The 21,674-nt window shown below is 45.5% G+C and overlaps 1 protein-coding gene and 1 non-coding gene across 2 annotated transcripts in view; both read right to left on the bottom strand.

Moving 5' to 3' along the window:
• LOC122542237 (ras-related C3 botulinum toxin substrate 1-like) overlaps nucleotides 1–21,674 on the bottom strand; it is a 77,858-nt gene that overhangs the window by 23,879 nt on the left and 32,305 nt on the right. Inside the window, exons 2-4 of the mRNA XM_043679764.1 lie at nucleotides 8,284–8,355; nucleotides 5,162–5,279; nucleotides 477–539 (exon numbers count right to left, since the gene is read on the bottom strand). Of these exons, the coding sequence (XP_043535699.1) occupies nucleotides 477–539; nucleotides 5,162–5,279; nucleotides 8,284–8,355 (253 nt within the window). The remainder of the gene's footprint in view (nucleotides 1–476; nucleotides 540–5,161; nucleotides 5,280–8,283; nucleotides 8,356–21,674) is intronic.
• Nucleotides 16,832–17,023, bottom strand: LOC122542392. The gene has a single exon (XR_006309801.1). It is a non-coding gene; the product is annotated as a U2 spliceosomal RNA (small nuclear RNA).

Below are 21,674 nucleotides of genomic sequence, written 5' to 3'. Positions count from 1 at the left end.
GAACTAAGGGAATGAAATAATATGGGAGATAAGACAGGGTGGTGATGTAGAAAATCATCCATGATCCTAAATAAAGACCGGGTAGAAAGGACAGAAAAATCTACCCCTACTCCTTATGTTCTTAAGATCCTGCACTTCAAGTTTGGGATATATCCAATAAATCACCAAAAGCTGCTAGGGAATTACTTGGCATCAAAATGGCTGCTCACTGGCATCATCCAAGTACAGAAGCCAAGGCACCCATTTAGGCAAACAATGGCAGCCATTTTGTAATAAGTGAATCGCAATTCCAACAAAGCTCAGGAAATGATCCAAGCAGGGAACCCTCCCCCAACCTTGCATCAAGCAGCAACGTCTGGGAACCTGGGATATCCCTTTTATAAAATGCTGAATATAAATGGGCAACATGGACCAGTCTTCAGATAAAAAGGAAGGGAACTGCCGGTGGAATGTGACTGGTTTGAAACGGTAATTACCTTGGCGCGGACATTTTCAAATGACGCGGGGCTGACCAATGAAAAGCAGATCAAGAAAACGTCCTGGAGGGAGAAAAAAGGAAAATTAATTATCTCCGTGGCAACGCAGGTTACGGGGATGTAATGGCAATCAGACATTTCACTCAGCCCAACTAGAACGTAACTCATGACTGCCTTACTCAAACAGGTCAGTACAGGGCGTTGGATGCTTTCTGGAATATCTCAGCTCAATTTCCAAAAGGAAAGGCTACACCTCTCCTAACAACATGTCTTTTTCCAACCCCCTCCTCCACCTCATTTCTCTACCCCCGAGGGCACTGACAGCTCAGTTACTGAGTATGTTTAAAAGTAGAGGTGCCAACAACGTTAAGGAAAAAAGGACATTGGGATAAGGTATAATTAGAAAAAAAAAAGTAATTGAAATGAATAAAACCAAAGCATTGTGGATGCTGGAAATCTGAAACAAAAGCGGAGAATGTTGGAGGAACTTAGCAGGTTTAACAGCATCTATGGAGAGAAAGCAGAGTTAATGGGAAGACAGTGGTCTAGGTGGTATTATCACTGGACTGTTAATCCAGAGATGAAAGAAATGTGGCGCTAGAAAAGCACAGCAGGTCAGGCAGCATCCAAGCAGCACGAGTGTCGATATTTCAGGCATAAGCTCTTAATCAGGAATGTTAATCCAAAGATCCAGATAATGTTCCGAGGACCTGGGTTCAAATCCCACCATGGCAGATCAAGGAATGTGAATTCAATTTTTACAAAGAAAACACCAGAATTAAGAGTCTAATGACAATCATACATCCATTGTTGATTGTTGGAAAAGTCCATCTGGTTCACTAATGTTGTCTAGGGAAGGAAATCTGCCCTCCTACCTGGTCTGGCCTACATGTGACTCCAGACCCATTGTGGTCGACTCTTAACTGCCCTCTGGCAGATTAGGGATGAGCAATAATTACTGGTCTAAATCAACAATGCCCTCATTCTGTGAACAACTTCTTAAAAAATATTATGTTTCAAAAGGTTCTGAAATGTTGACTCTGCTCTCTTGCCACAGATGCTGCCAGACTTGTTGAGCTTTTCCAGTGATACGATCATATTGAGTAAGGAGGAGACTAGATGGGCTGAATGGTTCCTATGTTTCTGTCAAAGTCAGTGTCAGACCTGGAACATCACCTGCAGGTGCCTACTGCCCTCCTGATGCCCCACACAGACACTCCTCAGTGAATCTTACTAAATTACTGTAACTATGGAGGCCAAAGGCCCTGGAGCCTGCACCATATTCCCACACATGCATTTTCCAACAGCAAACCGGGAACACGAACCCGGGCTACCTTTCACCCCTCGACCCTCTCCCTTTCACTTGGAGCTGCTCCATTTGCAGTGTAACATTGCAGTGGGCAGCCAGACTGAGCATTTGGGGGAAGCGAGCCTTTTATTACCAACCTAATAATCTAACGCAAATTTATAATTAGAAAGAAAAGAGGACTGAAGTGAGATTCCTGGATCCTATTAAAAACAAAATGATGCTCATAGACCCACGTAACCCAAAGAGGTCTAAAAGGTCGTGACAGGCAGTAGATAGGGTGGATAGTCAGAGGCTTTTTCCCAGGGTTAATGTTTCAATTATAAAGGGGGGGGGAGGGAAACAGGTTCAAGGGGGCAAGATTTAAGAGGGATGTGCGAGGGAAGTTTTTCACGCAGGGAGTGGTAGGAGCCTGGAACACACTGCCAGAAGAGGTGGTGGAAGTAGGCACTTTGGTGACATTGAAGAGGCGTCTGGATGGTTACAGGAATAGGGAGGGAATAGAGGGATAGGGACCGAATAAGGGCAGAAGGTTTGTTTTGTAGTTTAGTTGGGGATGATGATCAGCACAGGCTTGAAGGGCTGAAGGGCCTGTTCCTGTGTTGTACTACTCTTTTGTTCTCTTTGAAAGCATGTGTTTAATTTTTAAAAAAAATATAAAACACTTGACTTCTGTTCAGACTCAATTGCACCTTATTTAAAAATCTCACTCAAATCGTTACGATATTAAAAACAAAAAAAAAAGTGTCTAATACATCAAACGCTTTAACTTTTTAAATCTCCATGAGCTCACACTTCGGTCCTCTTTTGTGCGATCTGCCTGGACTGCTCGCAAAACAAAATGTTTCACTGTAACGAGGTTCATATCACAATAATAAATCAAATCAGATGTCAGAGGGAGAGGCTGCAAAACCAGGGGATACTCTCTCAGAATAAATGTAGGATATTTGGGACTGAGGAGGAAAAATTTCTTCTCTCAAAACGGCCAACCTTTGGAATTCTCTACCACAAGAGGCTGTAGAAGCTCAAGTCATTTAAAGTATCTTTAAGACAGTGAACAACGCATGATTTTATTTTTTTAAAAACAGCTAAAATGACATCCTGGGTCTAGTGCAGGAAAATGGCATCAAGGTCAGACATGATCTAGAACGTCAGAGCAGGTTCAAGGGGCTGAATGGCCTACTTCTGCTTCTAGGTTTGGGGACGTGAGCGAGACCGGACGCAGAAAGGTCCCACACACAAAAATACGAACAAAACAGCTTCAGCTGAATGCTAGGACACGAGGAAGCTCAGGAAGAACAGAGGGATCTTGGTATGCTTATCCACAGATCCCTGAAGGTGGCTGGATAGGTTAACTGGATAGTTAAGGCAGCATACAAGATGGACGCCTTCTTCAGCCAAGGCACAGACTGAAGGAGCAGGAGGTGCTGTACAGGACTTTAGTTTGGCCACAGCTGAAGTGCTGTGTGGGGGTTTCTGGTCAGCACACTACAGGCCCTTCCGCTATAACACACGTCGCGCCAGCGCAAATTGGTTATAACACGATTGACGAATTGTGGTCATTGTTTGGATAATGTGAACTTCCTGCTGAATGGGCATAACTATTCTCTATCAACAATGGTCCACACAGCACGAGGTCACAGAGGAACATGACTGGCACATGGGAAGGATGGGAAACAACAATGCAAATTTGCTGGAAAAGCTCAGCAGGTCTGGCAGCATCTGTGGAGAGAAACCAGAGTTAAACTCTTTCGGGTCCAGTTCTGAGGAAGGGTCACCAGACCAGAAGCATTAACTCGGATTTCTCTCCACAGGTGCTGCCAGAATTGCTGAGCTTTTCCAGCAATTTCGGGTTTTGTTTCCGACTTCCAGCATCCGCAGCTCTTGAAGCTTTTCTACAGGAAGGGTGTGATTGTACTGGAGGGAGCAGAAAGGAGACTCACTGGGACGTTGCCAGAGATGCAGCGTTTCAAGTTTGGATAAGCTCAGGTTGCTTTCTTTGGAGCACAGAAGGCCGAGGGGGACCTGATCCAGGTGTATAAAAAGGTCATGGCCAGGGGGAGTAGAAAGCAGCTGTCCCCCTTAGTCGAAAGGTGAAGAACAGGGGACATAATTTTTAAAAGTGAAAGGCAGGAGGTTTAGAAGGGATTCGGGAATTTCCTCCCCCTCCATTCAGAGGGTCTGCAATGCACTGCCTCGGAGGGCAGTGGAGGTGGAAAACTTCTCAAACATTTAGGTAATACTTGGATGCACACTTGAAGGATAATAACATTCGAGATGATGGATCCCAGTCTGGGAAAGCGGGACTAGTGTAGGTCATAATGTATTTTCCACGGTCCAGACTCGATGGGCCAAAGAGAGTCCTCTGGGCAGCAGTGATTCTCTGAGACAGATTTTAAATGAAGTATGGTTGGGGAGTTGAGGATTTTTGCCCCATGGTGGTTGGAAAAAAAAATGAGATTATCTTTGTTGTGAAAAGCAAGACGATAAAATGCGCACTGAGGGAATAAAGTGTTCTTGTCGATGAATCACAGAGTTAACCAGTCGGGCATATTCAGAGGCGGCTGATTGAACCAAATAAAACTCTTCAGGGGGTTTGACAGGGAAACTGCTGAGAAAATATTTCTCCTGGCTGGGGATTCTAGCACACAAGGTCAACAAAGTGTCAGAATATTATTATTAATTTATTATTATTATTAATAATAAAATAATAATAAAATAATAAAATAATAAAATAATATAATAATAATAATAAATTAATTAAATAAATAAATAGATAGATAGATAGATAAATAAAATAGTCGGCTAGCTATGGGTCAGATGAGGAGACATTTCTTCACTCAAGGCCATGAACAGAAAGCAGCTGTTCCCCTTAGTCAAATGGTGAAGAACAAAATAGATAAATAAATAGATAAATAAATAGATAAATAAATAAATAAAATAGTTGGCTAGCTATGGGTCAGATGAGGAGACATTTCTTCACTCAAGGCCATGAACAGAAAGCAGCTGTTCCCCTTAGTCAAATGGTGAAGAACAGGGGACATAATTTGTTGACAATCTCCAGCGTAACCTCGGTGAGTGATGAAGCAGTCTTGAAAGGCAAAATGGCTGACTTCTGTATTTCTCAATCTCTTAAGTAAATCCAACAGAAACTTCTTTAGCTAGAGAATGGGGAACTTGATACCACATGCAGAAGTTGGAGGACAGACACATTCACGAGGTTAACTAACACAAAAAAGAGAGAAGAAAAAACACAAGATCGAGTTAAAGAGGTTAGATCAAAAAAGCAAGAGTCTTGTGCAGCATGAACAGGTTAGGGCGTTGTTTCAGGCCGAATGGCCTGTTTGTGTTATGTACTACTTTAGTAAGATCTACATACGGTCTGTGGGTAGGAGAGTGGTCGAAGGCGGTCATAATCCTCTTGTCCAGCTGTATCCCATAGCCCCAGGTTCACTGGCTTCCCATCCACCATCACATTGGCGGAATAGTTATCGAATCTGTAAGGAGGAGAGAGCAAACACTGGAGTAGGCAGGGATTGTAACAACAGCAAAGTGATTAGACTTGTTATCATGGAGTGGGAAGGCTAGTTCGCTTGGCTGGACAGCTGGTTTGCAACTCAGGTGATTCAAATAAGGTGGATCAATTCCTGCATCAACTGAAGATACCATGAAGGATTGTCCTTCTCACCCTCTCCCCTTCCCAGAGGTTTATTCACCCTCCGGTTGAAACACCACCCATCACCTCCCTATTGAGAAATCAGCCCTATGGTCTTGTAAGACTACAGCGACTCTAATGGAGGGGTCTGGACTAATGCTTAGGAGAGGAGAGTTCAATCCCAGCTGGGGGACATTAACAAATCTGGAATAAAGCACTAATCTCATTTATTAGCATAAAATTTCTAGCGACCCACCCATCTCACTAATTTTACTTTGTCTAACCCAGACTTTCTATTCCTTTCTCCAGGCATTTTCCCGGCCTTGTGCTAAACGCACCGAGGCTATTTTCCTCAACTACAGCAAATGCTCTATTCTCACCACTCTTTCAGATTAAAAACGTTTCAGCCAAACTCCTGTTGGATTTATGTTTAAAAACAGGAGCATCAGTAAGTCATTTCAAGGAAAGAAATCTGTCCTCCTCATTCATGTGCATCAACATGGGCGGCACGGTGGCACAGTGGTTAGCACTGTTGCCTCACAGTGCCAGAGACCCGGGTTCAATTCCCGCCTCAGGCGACTGACTGTGTGGAGCTTGCACATTCTCCCAGTGTCTGCGTGGGTTTCCTCCGGGTGCTCCGGTTTCCTCCCACAGTCCAAAGATATGCAGGTCAGGTGGATTGGCCATGCTAAATTGCCCGTAGTGTTAGGTGAAGGGGTAAATGTAGGGGAATGGGTCTGGGTGGGTTACGCTTCGGCGGGTCGGTGTGGACTTGTTGGGCCGAAGGGCCTGTTTCCACACTGTAAGTAATCTAATCTAATCTAAACATCAGGAGGTGGAGAAGTCGACATTTCGGGTGGTGCAGCCTGTGTTCTTCCAGCCTCCTGCCCGTCTACTTTGGATTCCAGCAACTGTAAAGTTTTTTTTTGCTGTCTCTCTCCTCACTCAATCTGGCAGAGAGCTAACCTAACTTCAGACGTACAGCAGTGGGATTCTTAACTGCACCTCCTGAAAGTGGCATAGCAAGTCAGTCAATGCAAGGGCAACTGGGGACTGACAGTAAACACTGGTGAATACTCTGGTCCAGTGAATAAATTTTTAAAAAGTGTCTCATGCTGTCGAACAGAAGACTCTCTGCACCCAATGCTGGACACTTGTGTTAAAAAAAAAAGTATCTATCCCAATGTTGCCTGGCATGGATTGAGGGGGGACCTGATTGAGGTTTACAAAATCTTGAAGGATATAGACAGAGTGGATATAGACATGCTTTTTCCCAGGGTGAAGGATTCAATAACGAGAGGTCACGCTTTCAAGGTGAGAGGTGGAAAGTGTAAGGGGGATACACACGACAAATACTTCACACAGAGGGTGGTGGGTGTCTGGAACGCGTTGCCAGCAGAGGTGGTAGAGGCAGGCACGGTAGATTCATTTAAGATGTATCTGGACAGATGCATGAGTAGGTTGGGAGCAGAGGGATACAGATGCTTAGGAATTGACCGACAGGTTTAGACAGATTTGGATCGGTTCAGTCTTGGAGGGCCGAAGGGCCTGTTCCTGGGCTGTAAATTTTCTTTGTTCTTTTTTCTTAATTGCGAAGGATTGTTACAGCAATAGTTGTGACCCCTGATGAACAGATACCCTGGAAAATCGGTGTCTTCACCCCAGTACTGGGCATCCTCGCACCCAGTGGTGGCCTGTGTCACAACATGACCTGGAGGTTCAGAAACATCGATCCCGCCAAATAAAGCAGCAGAAATTTTGGACGACTTACAAGTCAATCGAAAAAAGAAGCAACAGTCAGCAGACTGTAAAATCGCTCAGGGGCATAGAAAACCCAGTTGCTGAGTGGACAAATTAAATCAAAGAGGAAGTTCTTCAGCAACAGAGACCAACATTGTCTGTGTCGTTGTCAAGAGAAAGAGGAAAGTAATTTGCTGCACTGGCTGACTGTAGCAGATCAGTATGGTTACAACATTCCAAGCCAACCACTGGTCAAAGACCTCGTAGTCCCACCACTCCATTTAGATATCAGCAGCACCATAAGATATAGGAGCAGAACCAGGCCATTCCGCCCATCAAGTCTGCCCCACTATTTGGTCACGGCTGATACATTCCTCAAGAGGAGAAGGCGAGGACTGGCAGATGCTGGAGGTCAGAGTCGATGAGCGTTGCACCGGAAAAGCACAGCTGGTCAAACAATATCCGAGGAGCAGGAGAGTCAACGTTTCGGGCATAAGCCCTCCAGCACTACCTTAGAGTCTGATAGGTTTCTCAACCCCATTCTGTTGCCTTCTCCCTCTAAGCCTTGACACCTTTACTAATCAACAATCATATTGCCCAGCCATAATCTCTAATATATAACTAACAACATATCAGGTTGCCTCCAGAGCCCAGCTGGGTAGATAATTTAAAAATCAATTCAGGACTGGTCGAATGGCACGTACAAAATGATAATGCTGTAGAAACTAGTTTTATCCTGACTTTCTCGCCCCAAGAGATTCTCCAGCATAGGGAAGCTTAGCAATGGCAATATACTTAGGGGGAACAGAGTGTAAAATTACAGCACAGAGCCAGAGATGAACCAACGCAATGAGGGCTAACGTCGAGCACAGACACCCGGAAGTCAGGCAGCCTTGTCCTTTGCTGCAAATTCTATCCAGCGCTGATCAGTTGGAAAGGGACAGTAACCCCATAAATAACCAAAGATGGTGTCAATCACCAAAATGGTCACGTTTGAAGTAGTGAAATTCAAAAAGGGTACAGGCGAGTTCAGTGGGACTCAGGACCATTTCTGAGCAAATCCCCAAAACTCTACAGAGAACAAAACACATTTTTGAGGTACTCACACGGTGGGGATGTATTCTCCAGGAAAGGCATTCGTCGTGTAGCTGATCAGCAGACAGGTTTTACCCACAGCTCTGTGACAAAAGAAACAGATACAGATCAATGACCAATGACAAACCCCATGTTTATATCATGCAGTGGCCACAAGTCTTATAATTACACCGCCGACTACATTCAACAGCACATGACTGCAAAGTGCTTTGGGAAAGTACTGGCTCATGATAGGTGCGATATAAACACAAGTTTTTCGAAAATTACGAGAAAAGGTAGAAGCCTGCTAATCTGAACGCAGAGAGTCGGGACTGAAGAGAGAAAGATGGAGATTTGGCCTTTTAAACTGAAAAGGTGCATAACATCACATCCCTATAACTCCCAGCCCCCTAATAATGTTAAATGAAAAAAACGTCTGCGATTTATTCCAGAGCTAATTGTTTTTAATCCCCATTCCCATTCCCCATTGCTTCGTGGGCGGCATGGTGGCACAGTAGTTAGCACTGCTGCCTCACAGCGCCTGAGACCCGGGTTCAATTCCATGTTAAATGAAAAAAACGTCTGCGATTTATTCCAGAGCTAATTGTTTTTAATCCCCATTCCCCATTGCTTCAATTCAAATAATAGTACAAAACTAGCAGATCCCCAAAAAGTACAGTAATTACAAACTGGTGCAAGTTAGGTTCAAGGCTTCAATAATGAAGAAAGCCCAAGAATGGAGAGATTATCCTCAGAAATCCAAATCATATCCATCAATCAAGGAAAACACACAAATGGACCAAAGCTCAAATCACAAACAGTTAAAGAATAAGCCACACAGGTTAAAAGGAAGTGAAGGGAGGAGGAGACTCATTGAAGTTTTGAAGAACGAGGGGCAAATGTATTGGAACTGACAAAAAGGTGTTTTTTGGGGGGGTGGGGGGCGTGGGCTGACAGGGTGGAGACAGAAAGGTTGCTTATCCTTGTGGGAGTGTCTACCCCCAGCCCGCATTATCTCAGAGCAAGGCGTCTCCCATTTCAGACAGACAGAGACTAGGAGGAATGTTTTTCTTCCAGTCGGTCAAAATTCTTTATTGGTGAGGACTATCAAAGCTGGTCGTTAAGAATATTCAAGGCCCCCTCCCCAGTACATTTTTAATCAGGAAGGGAATCAAGGGTCATGGGAAAAGGACTGGAAAGTGGAGCGAGGATTCTTCGATTAGCCTTAATCTCTCTGAATGACAGAGCACACACCTGATGGGCTGAAGGGTTTATGGTCACTTAGCCCCTTCACTAGTTTCCAATTTATCAACTAAGAACAACAATGGCACAGTGGTTAGCACTGCTGCCTCACAGCGTCAGGGACCCGGGTTCAATTCCACCCTCAGGCAACTGTCTGTGTGGAGTTTGCACACTCTCCCAGTGTCTGTGTGGGTTTCTTCCCAGTGCTCCGGTTCCCTCCCACAGTCCAATGATGTGCAGGTTAAATGGATTGGTTGTGGGAAATACAGGGATAGGGTTGGGGGCTGAGTTGCTATTCGGCAGGTCAGTGCAGACTCCCATCAGCTAAATGACCTGCTTCCACACTGTAGGGATTCTATAATTAGAAATGTCTCTGTTTGATAGAAATGAAGTAACTTGATTGAGACAGGCTGTTTCAGTCACACATCCAATAAAATTTTCCAAAATTTGAAAAAGCTTAATAGCTCTGAGGAAACAGGAAACATGTGCATGGCTGTAGTATTTCCTCACATCACCCCTGGACAGCCCAGTTTCCATTTAATAAAGGTGGTGTCCTCTTGTCTACCAGAGGCAAAAAAGGAAAATGTCTCTTCATCTGCCCTGTGCTGAAGATGACTGAAAGCGTATCAGGAGAGGCAACACACACTAACACACTTCACCGTTCTACTTAAACTGAATTACAATCCTGTAAAAAACAGCCTGAGTTGTCGTCTATCCCTGCGGCAGATTTGCAATCCACTTAATCACAAAACATGTATTTCAGGCCGACACCAACTTTTATGCGTTTAGTGCTATCATTTTGAAACTGCTGACCCATGCAGCATTGCAATTGCTTTCACCTTCTCAGCACAAGAAAGGACTTTCTTTCGAGTCCTCCACTCCCATCACTGACAGCTATCTTGCTGCTAAAGCGCTCATGCGTTCGATGACCTGCTTTTCACACCTAAACAGAAACTGCTCATCACACTGATTGAAAAAAAAAATTGCTCAAGCACCTGATAAGGTGGAAGATATGGGCACACCACAGAAGTGCTGCGTTCCAATTTTCACATTTGGAACACGATATTGAAGAACAGAATCACTCCTGGCCTCTGTTCTCTCGGATTCTTTTGCTTTCCTCACTCCACCCCCACCACCTCGTCACTTTTCCCCTGCCTCTGGACATACGTGAAAACTGTTTGCTATGAGCACTTCCAAAGGTCATTTACCCAACTACTCCTCAACCCCCACCACCGCCCCCCGCCCCCCACCCCCCACCCCCACTCCATGGTTGTCCCTCTGCCAATACTATCTTAGCATTTCCAGCTTTTTAAAAAGTCTCTATTTCAGGTTTCTAGCAACCACAGTATTTTGCCCATGTCACCAACTTATTGCCTTCATTCTGTTCAGAACCATATAGTCCAGTTGCAATACAGAAGGAGACCAGTCATAACTGTGCTAGCTCGCTGTAGGAACAACGTTGAAAAATGTGTTGCTGGAAAGTGCAACAGGTCAGGCAGCATCCAAGGAGCAGGAGAATCGACGTTTCGAGCATAAGCCCTTCTTCAGGCTTATGCCCGAAACGTCGATTCTCCTGCTCCTTGGATGCTGCCTGGCCTGCTACGCTTTTCCAGCAACACATTTTTCAGCTCTGATCTCCGGCATCTGCAGTCCCCACTTTCTCCTCCTTGTAGGAACAGCGTACCTAGCTCAGCCTTCCCTGCCTTTTCCCCTTGATGCTTTATACCACACCTTTCAGATTACTATCAGAATCCCTCTGGAACATCTTCTTGCCTGAACCTGCCTCCACCACACCTTGAGACAGTGCACACCAGATTGTAACCTCATGTCACCATTTTGCCAATCGGTGGCCTCTCATTTTCCAGTTCTTCCAGCACTGTAGGGTCAGTTATGCTCAGACTCTGAGGGGTCAGGGTATCTCTGTCAACTCTCCCCTCACTTTCCCCAAAACAGAGACAGTGTGAACCTCTCCAACCTGCCCATCCAAAGCTCTGCTTCCCTGGAACCATTCACACTGGGACAACAGGGATAGCAAGACATGGCATTATCTCCATATGAACAGCCTTCATATTTTTCCTAAGGTGTCACACTCTATCCAATTCTTGGATACAATACTCCATTTGGTATTTTGTCCTAATTTAGCATAATCTCCCAGCTTTTGTATTTGTTGCCTTTTATTAATAATAAAACATCATTGCATAGCACTTTGTTTTTCAAGCTGTCCTGCCAATTCCAACCTTTGGTCTCGCACCTTCAGCTTGGCACCTTTACTTTGCATCATCTCTTTTCCCCCCCCCCAACTTTGTACCAAAATGACCATCTCGTGCATCTCCTCCAGTGGGCGGCATGGTGGCTCAGTGGTTAGTACTGCTGCCACACAGCACCAGGGTCCAGAGTTCAATTCCAGCCTCGGGTGACTGTCTGTGTGGAGTTTGCACATTCTCCCAGTTCTGTGCGGGTTTCCTCCGGGTGCTCCGGTTTCCTCCCACAATCCAAAGATGTGCAGGTTAGGTCAATTGGCCATGCTAAATTTCCCACAGGGATGTGTAGGTTAGGCAGATTAGTCAGGGGCAAATATAGGTTAGGGCAGTGGGTTTGGGTGGGTTACTCTTTGGAGGGTTGGTGTGGACTTGTTGGGCGGAAGGGCCTGTTTCCACACTGTAGGAATTCTAATTCTAATTCTTCCAGAGGATAGAAGCTGCACCAGCTCAACAGGATCAGCCAACGAGCCAAGGAAGGGAGAAGCTTCAATCCCAAGCCAACCCAGGATTCACCATGCATTGTGTGTAACCGCATGAGGGAGCAATAATAAAAATTAAAAAAAAAACAGATTTCTGCACCCAACTATTATACCCAAAACACAACACAGGAGCAAGCTTTAGTCGAGGATAGACTTTTTAAAAAATATAGCCGTGAGGAAATTAAGAGTTATGAGGAAAAGTAGATTATCAGAACAGCTCTGATCTCACTCAATGAGCTGAATGATCTATTGCTGCTACAATGTCTTATGGTGATAGGCTCTGATGGTATTATTGAGGCACAGTGCCATCTGGTCAGTGACAGCCAAAGCAAAAATCACACCAGAGGACATTAGCTGCCCCAAACCTTGCCCAGAAAAGAAAAACATGATGCGTGAACAACAGGGAGAAGCAGAATCCATGCACGCACAAATACCAAATGACAAGACTTTTGGAATATTGCGTGCGATTCTGGTCTCCCTCTTATCAGAAGGCTGTTGTAAAACTTGAAAAGGTTCAGCAAGGATTCACAAGGATGTTGCCAGGGTTGGTGGGTTTGAGCTATAGAGAGAATGAATAGGCTGGTGTTTTCCCTGGAATGTCGGAGGTTGAGGGGTGACCTTATAGAGGTTTATAAAATCACGAGGGGGCATGGATAGGGTGAATCCAGAACTAGAGGGCACAGGTTTAGGGTGAGAGGGGAAGGGATCCAAGCGGCAACTTTATCACACAGCGGGTGGTACTTGCATTGAAAGAGCTGCCAGAGGAAGTGGTGGAGGCTGGTACAATTGCAACATTTAAAAGGCATCTGGATGGGTAGATGAACAGGAAGGGCCAAGTGCTGGCAACTGGGACTAGATTAGGTTGGGATATCTATTTGGCATGAATTGTAGGATTTGTTTCTGTGCTGTACATCTCTATGACGTCATGCCATGGTGGTGATGTGCTATAAGTGAGACAACTGGAGTTCCAAGGAAGTCATATTGGACAAGAAAATGTTGTTAACTCTCTTCCTCGCTCGAGAGATGCTGCCAGACTTACTTTTTCCATTACAGGTACACAATCCTTAATCAGAAATCCTTGGGGCCAGTTGTTTTTTTTGGAATTCGGAACTTTTCAGATTTTGGAATACAAGACATTTTCACAGGGAAATAAAGAAAAGTTACCTAACAGCAGGCGCACAGGCGACTAGTATGAGCACTGAGACACAACTGATGCCTGCCAGTGCTGGGCCACACCACCATGCCACACCTGAGTGACACGGGTCGAGTGGCTGTGGAGTTGGGTCACCTATCCACACGCCAAAAAGACGCTCCACACTCTATGGTAAAAGCTTCGGATTTTGGGTAAAGGATCGTGCACCTAGTATTTTGATTTTACTTACCAGTGGTAGCTGTGTGCACATGCAGAGAGTGACCCAGAAAATGTGACCTTTGTGATGCCTTTTTCTAAAAAGAAAAAGGAGCCTAAAAGAGGTATTTAGCTTGTTCTGGTGTGTGTTGGCACAGGTTGGTGGGCACTTTGGGATCATGGAGGTAACAAAGGAGAATTAATCTTCGGACCTCATACAGGATATAACTGCATATTAATTCAATACTGAAGACTATTTTTAAGTTTGGTCAATACAGGAGGGATTTAATTGCAATTTTAGCAAGCTCAAAAAAATTGGTTGTCACTAGTCTATGATCACAGGGAACTGCAATAACACAATGCACCGACAGATTTGACAGCATCATTCAGTCCAGTACAACTCCACACCATTTACAATGAGTCCACCACCTGATGAGATGTCTTACATGACTTGAGTGCTCTAAGTAAAATGGCAATAGGGGATCACAAACATGTCAGCTTAATGAGCACCTATGGGGGAATTCACCAACTGATGGAATGGTTTTTCCCAGAATATAGAAAGCTCAGGGAGTTTGACATGAAAATTTGAAAATTATGTTTGATAGATGCATTAGGCAATGTGAACAAAGCATATTCTTATTGTCTAACATGCCCAAGTACAAAGCTGGTTGTACAGAGTTGGAAGGAGGTGGCCATTCAGCCCCATGAGCCTGCTCTGCCATTTGATAAGATTAGATTAGCTACAGTGTGGAAACAGGCCCTTCGGCCCAACAAGTCCACGCTGACCCTTCGAAGAGTAACTCACCCAGACCCATTCCCTGACCCAACGTTTATCCCTGACTAATGCACCTAACACTATGGGAAATTTAGCATGGCCAATTCACCTGACCTGCACATCTTTGGACTGTGGGAGGAAACCGGAGCACCCGGAGGAAACCCACGCAGACACGGGGAGAATGTGCAAACTCCACACAGACAGACAGTCATCCAAGGTTCGAATCGAACCCAGGTCCCTGGCGCTGTGAGGTAGCAATGCTAACCGCTGAGCCACTGTGCAAGAACATGGTTTATCCAATTGCAACCTCTATCCACATACTTACTGAATCACAGAATCCCGACAGTGTGGAAAGAGGCCATTCAGCCCTTCAAATCTGCAACAACACTCCAAAAAGAGCAACCCACCTCCCCTCCCCAACCTCCCTAACCCTATTCTCAATTTTCCCGTGGCTAATTCATCTATCCTACACATCCCTGGACACTATGGGGCAATTTAGCGTGGCCAATCCACCCTAACCTGCACATCTTTGGTCTGTGGGAGGAAACCCATGCGAGACACGGGGAGAATGTGCAAACTCCACACAGACAGACAGACTCAAGGCTGGAATTGAACCCAGGTCCCTGGCACTGCGAGACAGCAGTGCTAACCATTGAGCAAATGTGCCACCCACTCAGAGGCCCCAATCATTTCGCCCAGCCTTAAACTGTTCAATAATTCTCCTCTCCTGAGGAAGGGAATTCCAGCAAAGATTAACAACCTTCTGTCCATCATGTGAGCCAGGAGCTAAAGTAGGCCAGTCCGTGAGCCTGCTGCGCCATTTAGGTCAGCCATGATCTTCGTGACTACAATCACAATATTTAGATTAGATTAGATTACCTACAGTGTGGAAACAGGGCCTTGGCCCAACAAGTCCACACCAACCCTCCGAAGAGCAACCCACTCGGACCCATTCCCCTACATTTACCCCTGACTAATGCACCTAACACCACACGGCCAATTCACCCAACCTGCACATCTTTGAACTGTGGGAGGAAACCAGAGGAAACCCACACAGACGCGGGGAGAATGTACAAACTCTACACAGACAGTTGCCAGAGGCTGGTATCGAACCTGGCACCCTGGTGCTGGAAGGCAGCAGTGCTAACCACTTAGCCACCGTGCCACCCAACATTCCCATCTACCTATTAATCTTTCACTCTTTTGCCAAACAGGAGTCTGCCTTAAAAACGTTCAAGGACTCTTCATAAAAATGCTGAATATTACAAAGACTCACGATCCTCAGGAGGAAGATATGTGGCCTTGTTTGTTTTTAAATGAGCACTGCCTGATTTTTAAACAGTGACCCTCCTGGTTCTAGATTCTCCCAAGACAAGAAACATCTTCACTTTCCTCTGCCTAGAGCCCTCAGCATCGTGTATGGCTCAATCAAGTTGCCTCTTACTGTTTTAAGTTTCAGAGAATAGAAGCCGAGTTTGACTGACCTTGCCTCAAGGCAATCTGCTTATTAGAGTCTGGTTAAAAGCCAGAAGAACTGCGAATACTGTAAATCAAACAAAAATTGTTGGAAAAGCTCAGTAGGTCAGGCAGCAGATGTGGAGAGAGAAATCAGAGTTAACGTTTCAAGTCCAGTCACCCTTCCTCAAAATGTTAACTCTGATCCACAGATGCTGCCAGACCTTTTCCAGCAATTTCTGTTTTTGAATAGTCTGGTAAACCCGCTCTGAACTGCTTCCAGAACATTTACGCCTATCCTTAGATAAAGGTACCCGTACTGTGGACAGTACTCCAGATGTGGTCCAGATTAGTGTGGTGCTGCGAAAGCAGAGCAGGTCAGGCAGCATCAGAGAAGCAGGAAAAATCGACGTTTCGGGCAAAAGGTTTATGCCCGAAACTTTGATTTTTCCTGCTCCTCGGATGCTGCCTGACCTGCTGTGCTTTCCCAGCACCCCTCTAATCTAGACTCTGGTTTCCAGCATCAGCAGTACCCACTTCTGCCTCGTCTATATGTGGTCCTACCAATGCTCTGTATAATTGAGGTGTGTGCTTCTAACTTCAATATTCAATTCCTCTCTTCATAACATTCTATTAGCTTTTCTAATTGCTTGCTGTGCCTGCCTACTAACCCTCTGATTTATGCACTGGGACATCCAGATCCATCTAGATTAGATTAGATTACTTACAGTGTGGAAACAGGCCCTTCGGCCCAACAAGTCCACACCGCCCCGCCGAAGCGCAACCCACCCATACCCCCTACATTTACCCTTTACCTAACACTACGGGCAATTTAGCATGGCCAATTCACCTGACCTGCACATCTTTGGACTGTGGGAGGAAACCGGAGCACCCGGAGGAAACCCACGCAGACACTGGGAGAATGTGCAAACTCCAGACAGACAGTCGCCTGAGGCGGGAATTGAACCCAGGTCTCTGGAGCTGTGAGGCAGCAGTGCTAACCACTGTGCCACCGTGCCGCCCACAAACACCATTCCTGGAAACACTGCAATACCAGGCTGATACACGGAGGGGACAGAGCAAGCCCTTAAGTCATCTCCCTGCTCCAAAAATCCATTTAATACAAACACTCCCACGTTCGGGAGATATCAGCGATTAAACTGATAAGAACAGAAACTACACATATTCCGAGCCAAAAGGCCGAGAAGCGATCTACATCTTTAGTATTCTGCATTAAGTATGGGAAATTCACACTACCCTTCATGTAAAACAATAAAAAAGGGACAGGAACACATTTGCTGCCAGGCCTCGATCTGGGTCAGATGCTGCGGGAACTCATTACAGCAAAAGGAGCAGTCCTCTCAACACTGATGCAGCAACTAAAACCCACCACAGTATCCTGTTGTAACAGACTGTAGTAAACATAAGTCACTTACATTCAAAAGTCTCCATTCGCCTTAGAGACTTTAGGTTGCCCCACAGAGTAGAGATGAAGGGCAAATGCATTGCAAACAAAACAAAAGGCTTAATTCACAAAAGATTAGAGTTGTGCTGGAAAAGCACAACAGGTCAGGCAGCATCTGAGGAGCAGAAAAATCAATGTTTCAGGCAAAAGCCCTTCATCAGGAATGGAGGCAGGGAACCTCCAGGGTGGAGAGATAAATGGGAGGGGGTGTGGTGCTGGGAAGAAGGTAGCAAAGAGTACAATAGGTGAATGGGGGTGGGGGACGGAGGCGATAGGTCAGAGAGGAGGGTGGAGTGGATAGGTGGGAAGGGAGATTGGCAGATAGGACAGGTCCATGAGGACGGTGCTGAGCTGGAAGGTTAGAACTGGGGTGAGGTGGGGGGGGGGGCGGGAGGGGAAATGACGAAACTGGTGAAGTCCACATTGATGCCATGGGGTTGAAGGGTCCCGAGGCGGAAGTTGAGGCGCCCTTCCTCCAGCCGTCAGGTGGTGAGGGAGCGGCGGTGGAGGCGGCCCAGGACCTGCATGTCCTCAGCAGAGTGGGAGGGGGGAGTTGAAATGTTGGGCCAGGGGCAGTGGGGTTGATTGGTGTGGGTGCCCCAGAGATGTTCCCTGAAGCGCTCTGCGAGGAGGCGTCCAGTCTCCCCAATGTAGAGGAGACCATATCAGGAGCAACGGATACAATAAATGACATTGGTGGATGTGTAAAAGGTAGAGGATGCAAACAGCATAACGATGGACATAACATGACACACAAGGCTCATCCCACAGTTGAACATCATGAGAAATATCAGGATACAGAATACAGCTTCTAGGTTCAGCTCAAGCCACCGCCATCTTATTTTTCCCCTCCCTCGCACCAGATATTTGTCAATAATTCTGCTCCCTCCCACCCCCCATTTAGCCCTGCCTCGTTTCTTTACTTGTTCTATCACCACTTCTTTTTGCCTACAGCCATTGTCCATTTCTCCCAACATTACAGCCATCCCTAGATTAGGTTATTCCCCCTTGCAATCTCATTGGTCATATTATAACAAATTATATGACATTTTCATTACAACACTGTAAATCTGCCTCCAGTGGGTGGTTTGACTGGAAGCGTCCATGATTATGAGTTCTGTTGAAATTGGGTGTGAATACTGTGATATTGAAGAATCTAACAGACATTTCATACAACCAACAATTGCAAAGTTTACATTCCTCAGGCACAGGTCTCTGGGCTAATATTAAGCCACAAGAATTCAACACGGCCACGTGATTCCAGTAACAGCGTCATGCTTCAGGTAATCTGAGGCGAGATGGAATATGAGGCAGTCAATCCCGTAGGTCGCATGCTATGACAGAGCAATGATAACATTAGCATGGCTCTTAAAGGCACATTGACATACTGGCCAATATATCACGTAACACACAAAGTCCATACTACAGGGAAGCACTATAGGACTTCAGTTTGATTTTAACATTGGCACGTGCGTGGTCTCAATCTTGACAGTCAAGGCATTTAAAACTGGCTAAGTGTTGTTTGGTTCAGGCACAGATTGGGACTCAGTTATTGAAACGGAACTGCATTCATCCACAAAACAGCAATGATGTTACATTGAACAAACTGGTACCAGCCTGCTGTTAGTCTCACTGGCTCTGTGCTCATCCCTGTTTAAGGTTTAGATGCTGAAAGCATCTTATGGTCTCCAAGACAACATGAATGGATCCTGGTGCATTTGAAAATAAGGTTTTCATGGGAACTACTGGTTCTGTAACAGTTCACTGGGTTAGTGCACTGGAAATCAAACCCCGTTATTCTGAGTTGTCAGAAAGAATATTGAATACAGGAGTTGGGAGGTCATGTTGCAGCTGTACAGGACATTGGTTAGGCCACTGTTGGAATATTGCGTGCAATTCTGGTCTCCTCCCTATCGTAAAGATGATGTGAAACTTGAAAAGGTTCAGAAAAGATTTACAAGGATGTTGCCAGGGTTGGTGGGTTTGAGCTATAGGGGGAGGCTGAACAGGCTGGGGCTGTTTTCCCTGGAGCGTCAGAGGCTGAGGGATGACCTTATAGAGGTTTACAAAATTATGAGGGGCATGGATAGGGTAAATAGACAAAGTCTTTTCCCTGGGGTTGGGGAGTCCAGAACTAGAGGGCATAGGTTTAGGATGAGAGGTGAAAAATATAAAAGCGACGCAAGGGGCAACTTTTTCACACAGTGGGTGGTACGGTTTTGGAATGAACTGCCAGAGGATGTGGTGGAGGCTGGTACAATTGCAACATTTAAGAGGCATTTGGATGGGTATATGAATAGGAAGGGTTTGGAGGGATATGGGCCGGGTGCTAGCAGGTGGGACTAGATTGGATCGGGATATCTGGTCGGCATGGACGGGTTGGGCCGAAGGGTCTGTTTCCATGCTGTAAATCTCTATGACTCTGTCACTAAATATGATAAGATTTAGTCAAACTACTTAAAATCCTCTGTTCACCTGACTGGCAAACTCCAATCTAAAGAAAACACACACCAGCTTTCTGTACTTCAGAAAATGTTTGTTTATTATGAATAAATTGCCTTTAACACTCAGTACGTACAAAATACAAACTTAAAAATATCTTCCAAATCTATAACTTAAAACTCAATCCTTTCTTAAATTCCTCCCCTCACAAACAGACAAAACTCTGTTATTCAGGCTGGAGAAAGAAAAACAGGCACCACCTCCACCCCAGACCACAGGATTGAAGGAGTTAATTCGTTCTCCACCACCCCCAACTAAAATGAATTGAAGGGAAAAGTGGCTAGCGCTGCTGCCTCACAGTGCCAGGGACCCAAGTTCGATTCCAGCCACGGGTGACTGTCTGTGTGGCGTTTGCACATTCTTCCCACATCTGTATGGGTTTCCTCTGGGTGTTCCACTTTCCTCTCAGTCCAAAGACATGCAGTTTGGGTGGATTAGCCATGCTAAGTGGTCTGTAGGTGTCCAGGCTAGGTGGGTCAGCCATGGGAAATGAACAGTTATGGGGAGTGGGTCTGTGTGGGATCCTCTTCAGAGAGTTGACATGGACTCAAGGCGCTGAATAGGCTGCTTCCACACAGCAGTTAAAAATCACACAACACCAGGTTATAGTCCAACAGGTTTAATTGGAAGCACTAGCTTTCGGAGCAACACTCCATCAGGTGAAAGCTAGTGTGCTTCCAATTAAACCTGTTGGACTATAACCTGGTGTTGTGTGATTTTTAACTTTGTGCACCCCAGTCCAACACCGGCATCTCCAAATCCACACAGCAGGGATTTAATGATGTGATGATTCTTTCCCGGTGACACAATGTTATTTGCATACCTAAGCTCTTTCATTCACTGGGTAAAAATTCACACTTTCGCTGTGTTTACTCCTCAGCAGGGGAGTTGCAGAAAAAGGGTAATAGGCAACGGTTACCAGACACTATTCTGAGGGGGAGAGTGACATGAACAGGGGAAAAGGCACAGGCAGAGACAGACAGGCAGAGACAGACAGGCAGAGACACACAGGCAGAGACACACAGGCAGAGACACACAGGCAGAGACACACAGGCAGAGACACACAGGCAGAGACACACAGGCAGAGACACACAGGCAGAGACACACAGGCAGAGACACACAGGCAGAGACACACACGTCTTGGGGATCGGGGTTGGTGCACAGTGAACAAATATAGAGACCAGCAGTGTCATTCTAAAGCTGAGCTAGTCACTAGTTGCAGTTCAACCTCTAATTGAGCTTTGCAATGCAATAGTGGAGACAGTTTTATTCAGCTTCTAAGTATTTCCTTGGCACAACTTAGCAGCAGGATTAAAATATCAGAAACTAGTTGGGTGTTTAAAGGTATATGGGAATAAAACTGACATGACGGTTTCCAGTTGTAACACTTGCTCAGGCTGGACCTGTCGCTAACCCTGCAAGACACATGCGAGCCAACTTTCGTGCTAATTTGAGGCATTAAACTCAAAGTTAATTGCTATCCTGCTTAAGAGGAAATCTTTCTAGCAGTTATCGGATCAGAATAGTGACAGACCAGAGGGGCAGAGATCAGATCAGAGCGTGGAGTGGTTACATTATGCACACCCAGGGTGGAGTGATGGTGAACGGATTCAAGTCCTGGAAAACGTTCAGGAGCTGTTTGTTGTTACAGTAAGATATCTGCTGAAACAGGAAGAAAAGTTGGGAAACAGAGTCAAGCCCAGACACACCAAGATAACTTTGACTTGGGAGTACAGTCACTTATACCTTCCTTGTATAGAAAGCAATAAATTCTCTAAAGGTCAGGATTATCACAGGAGAATATTCCACTCTGAGTACACTGGTGTTCAAGATTTGATTTCCGAGGTTAAATAGCTTAATGGAGAACAGCGTACAGACCTGTACAAGGCTATCCTT

The sequence above is a fragment of the Chiloscyllium plagiosum genome, chromosome 39 (assembly GCF_004010195.1).
Source record: "Chiloscyllium plagiosum isolate BGI_BamShark_2017 chromosome 39, ASM401019v2, whole genome shotgun sequence".
Taxonomy (NCBI): Eukaryota; Metazoa; Chordata; class Chondrichthyes; order Orectolobiformes; family Hemiscylliidae; genus Chiloscyllium; species Chiloscyllium plagiosum.
Note: the sequence above shows the minus strand (reverse complement) of the source record. Positions and strands in the feature narration are given on the sequence as shown.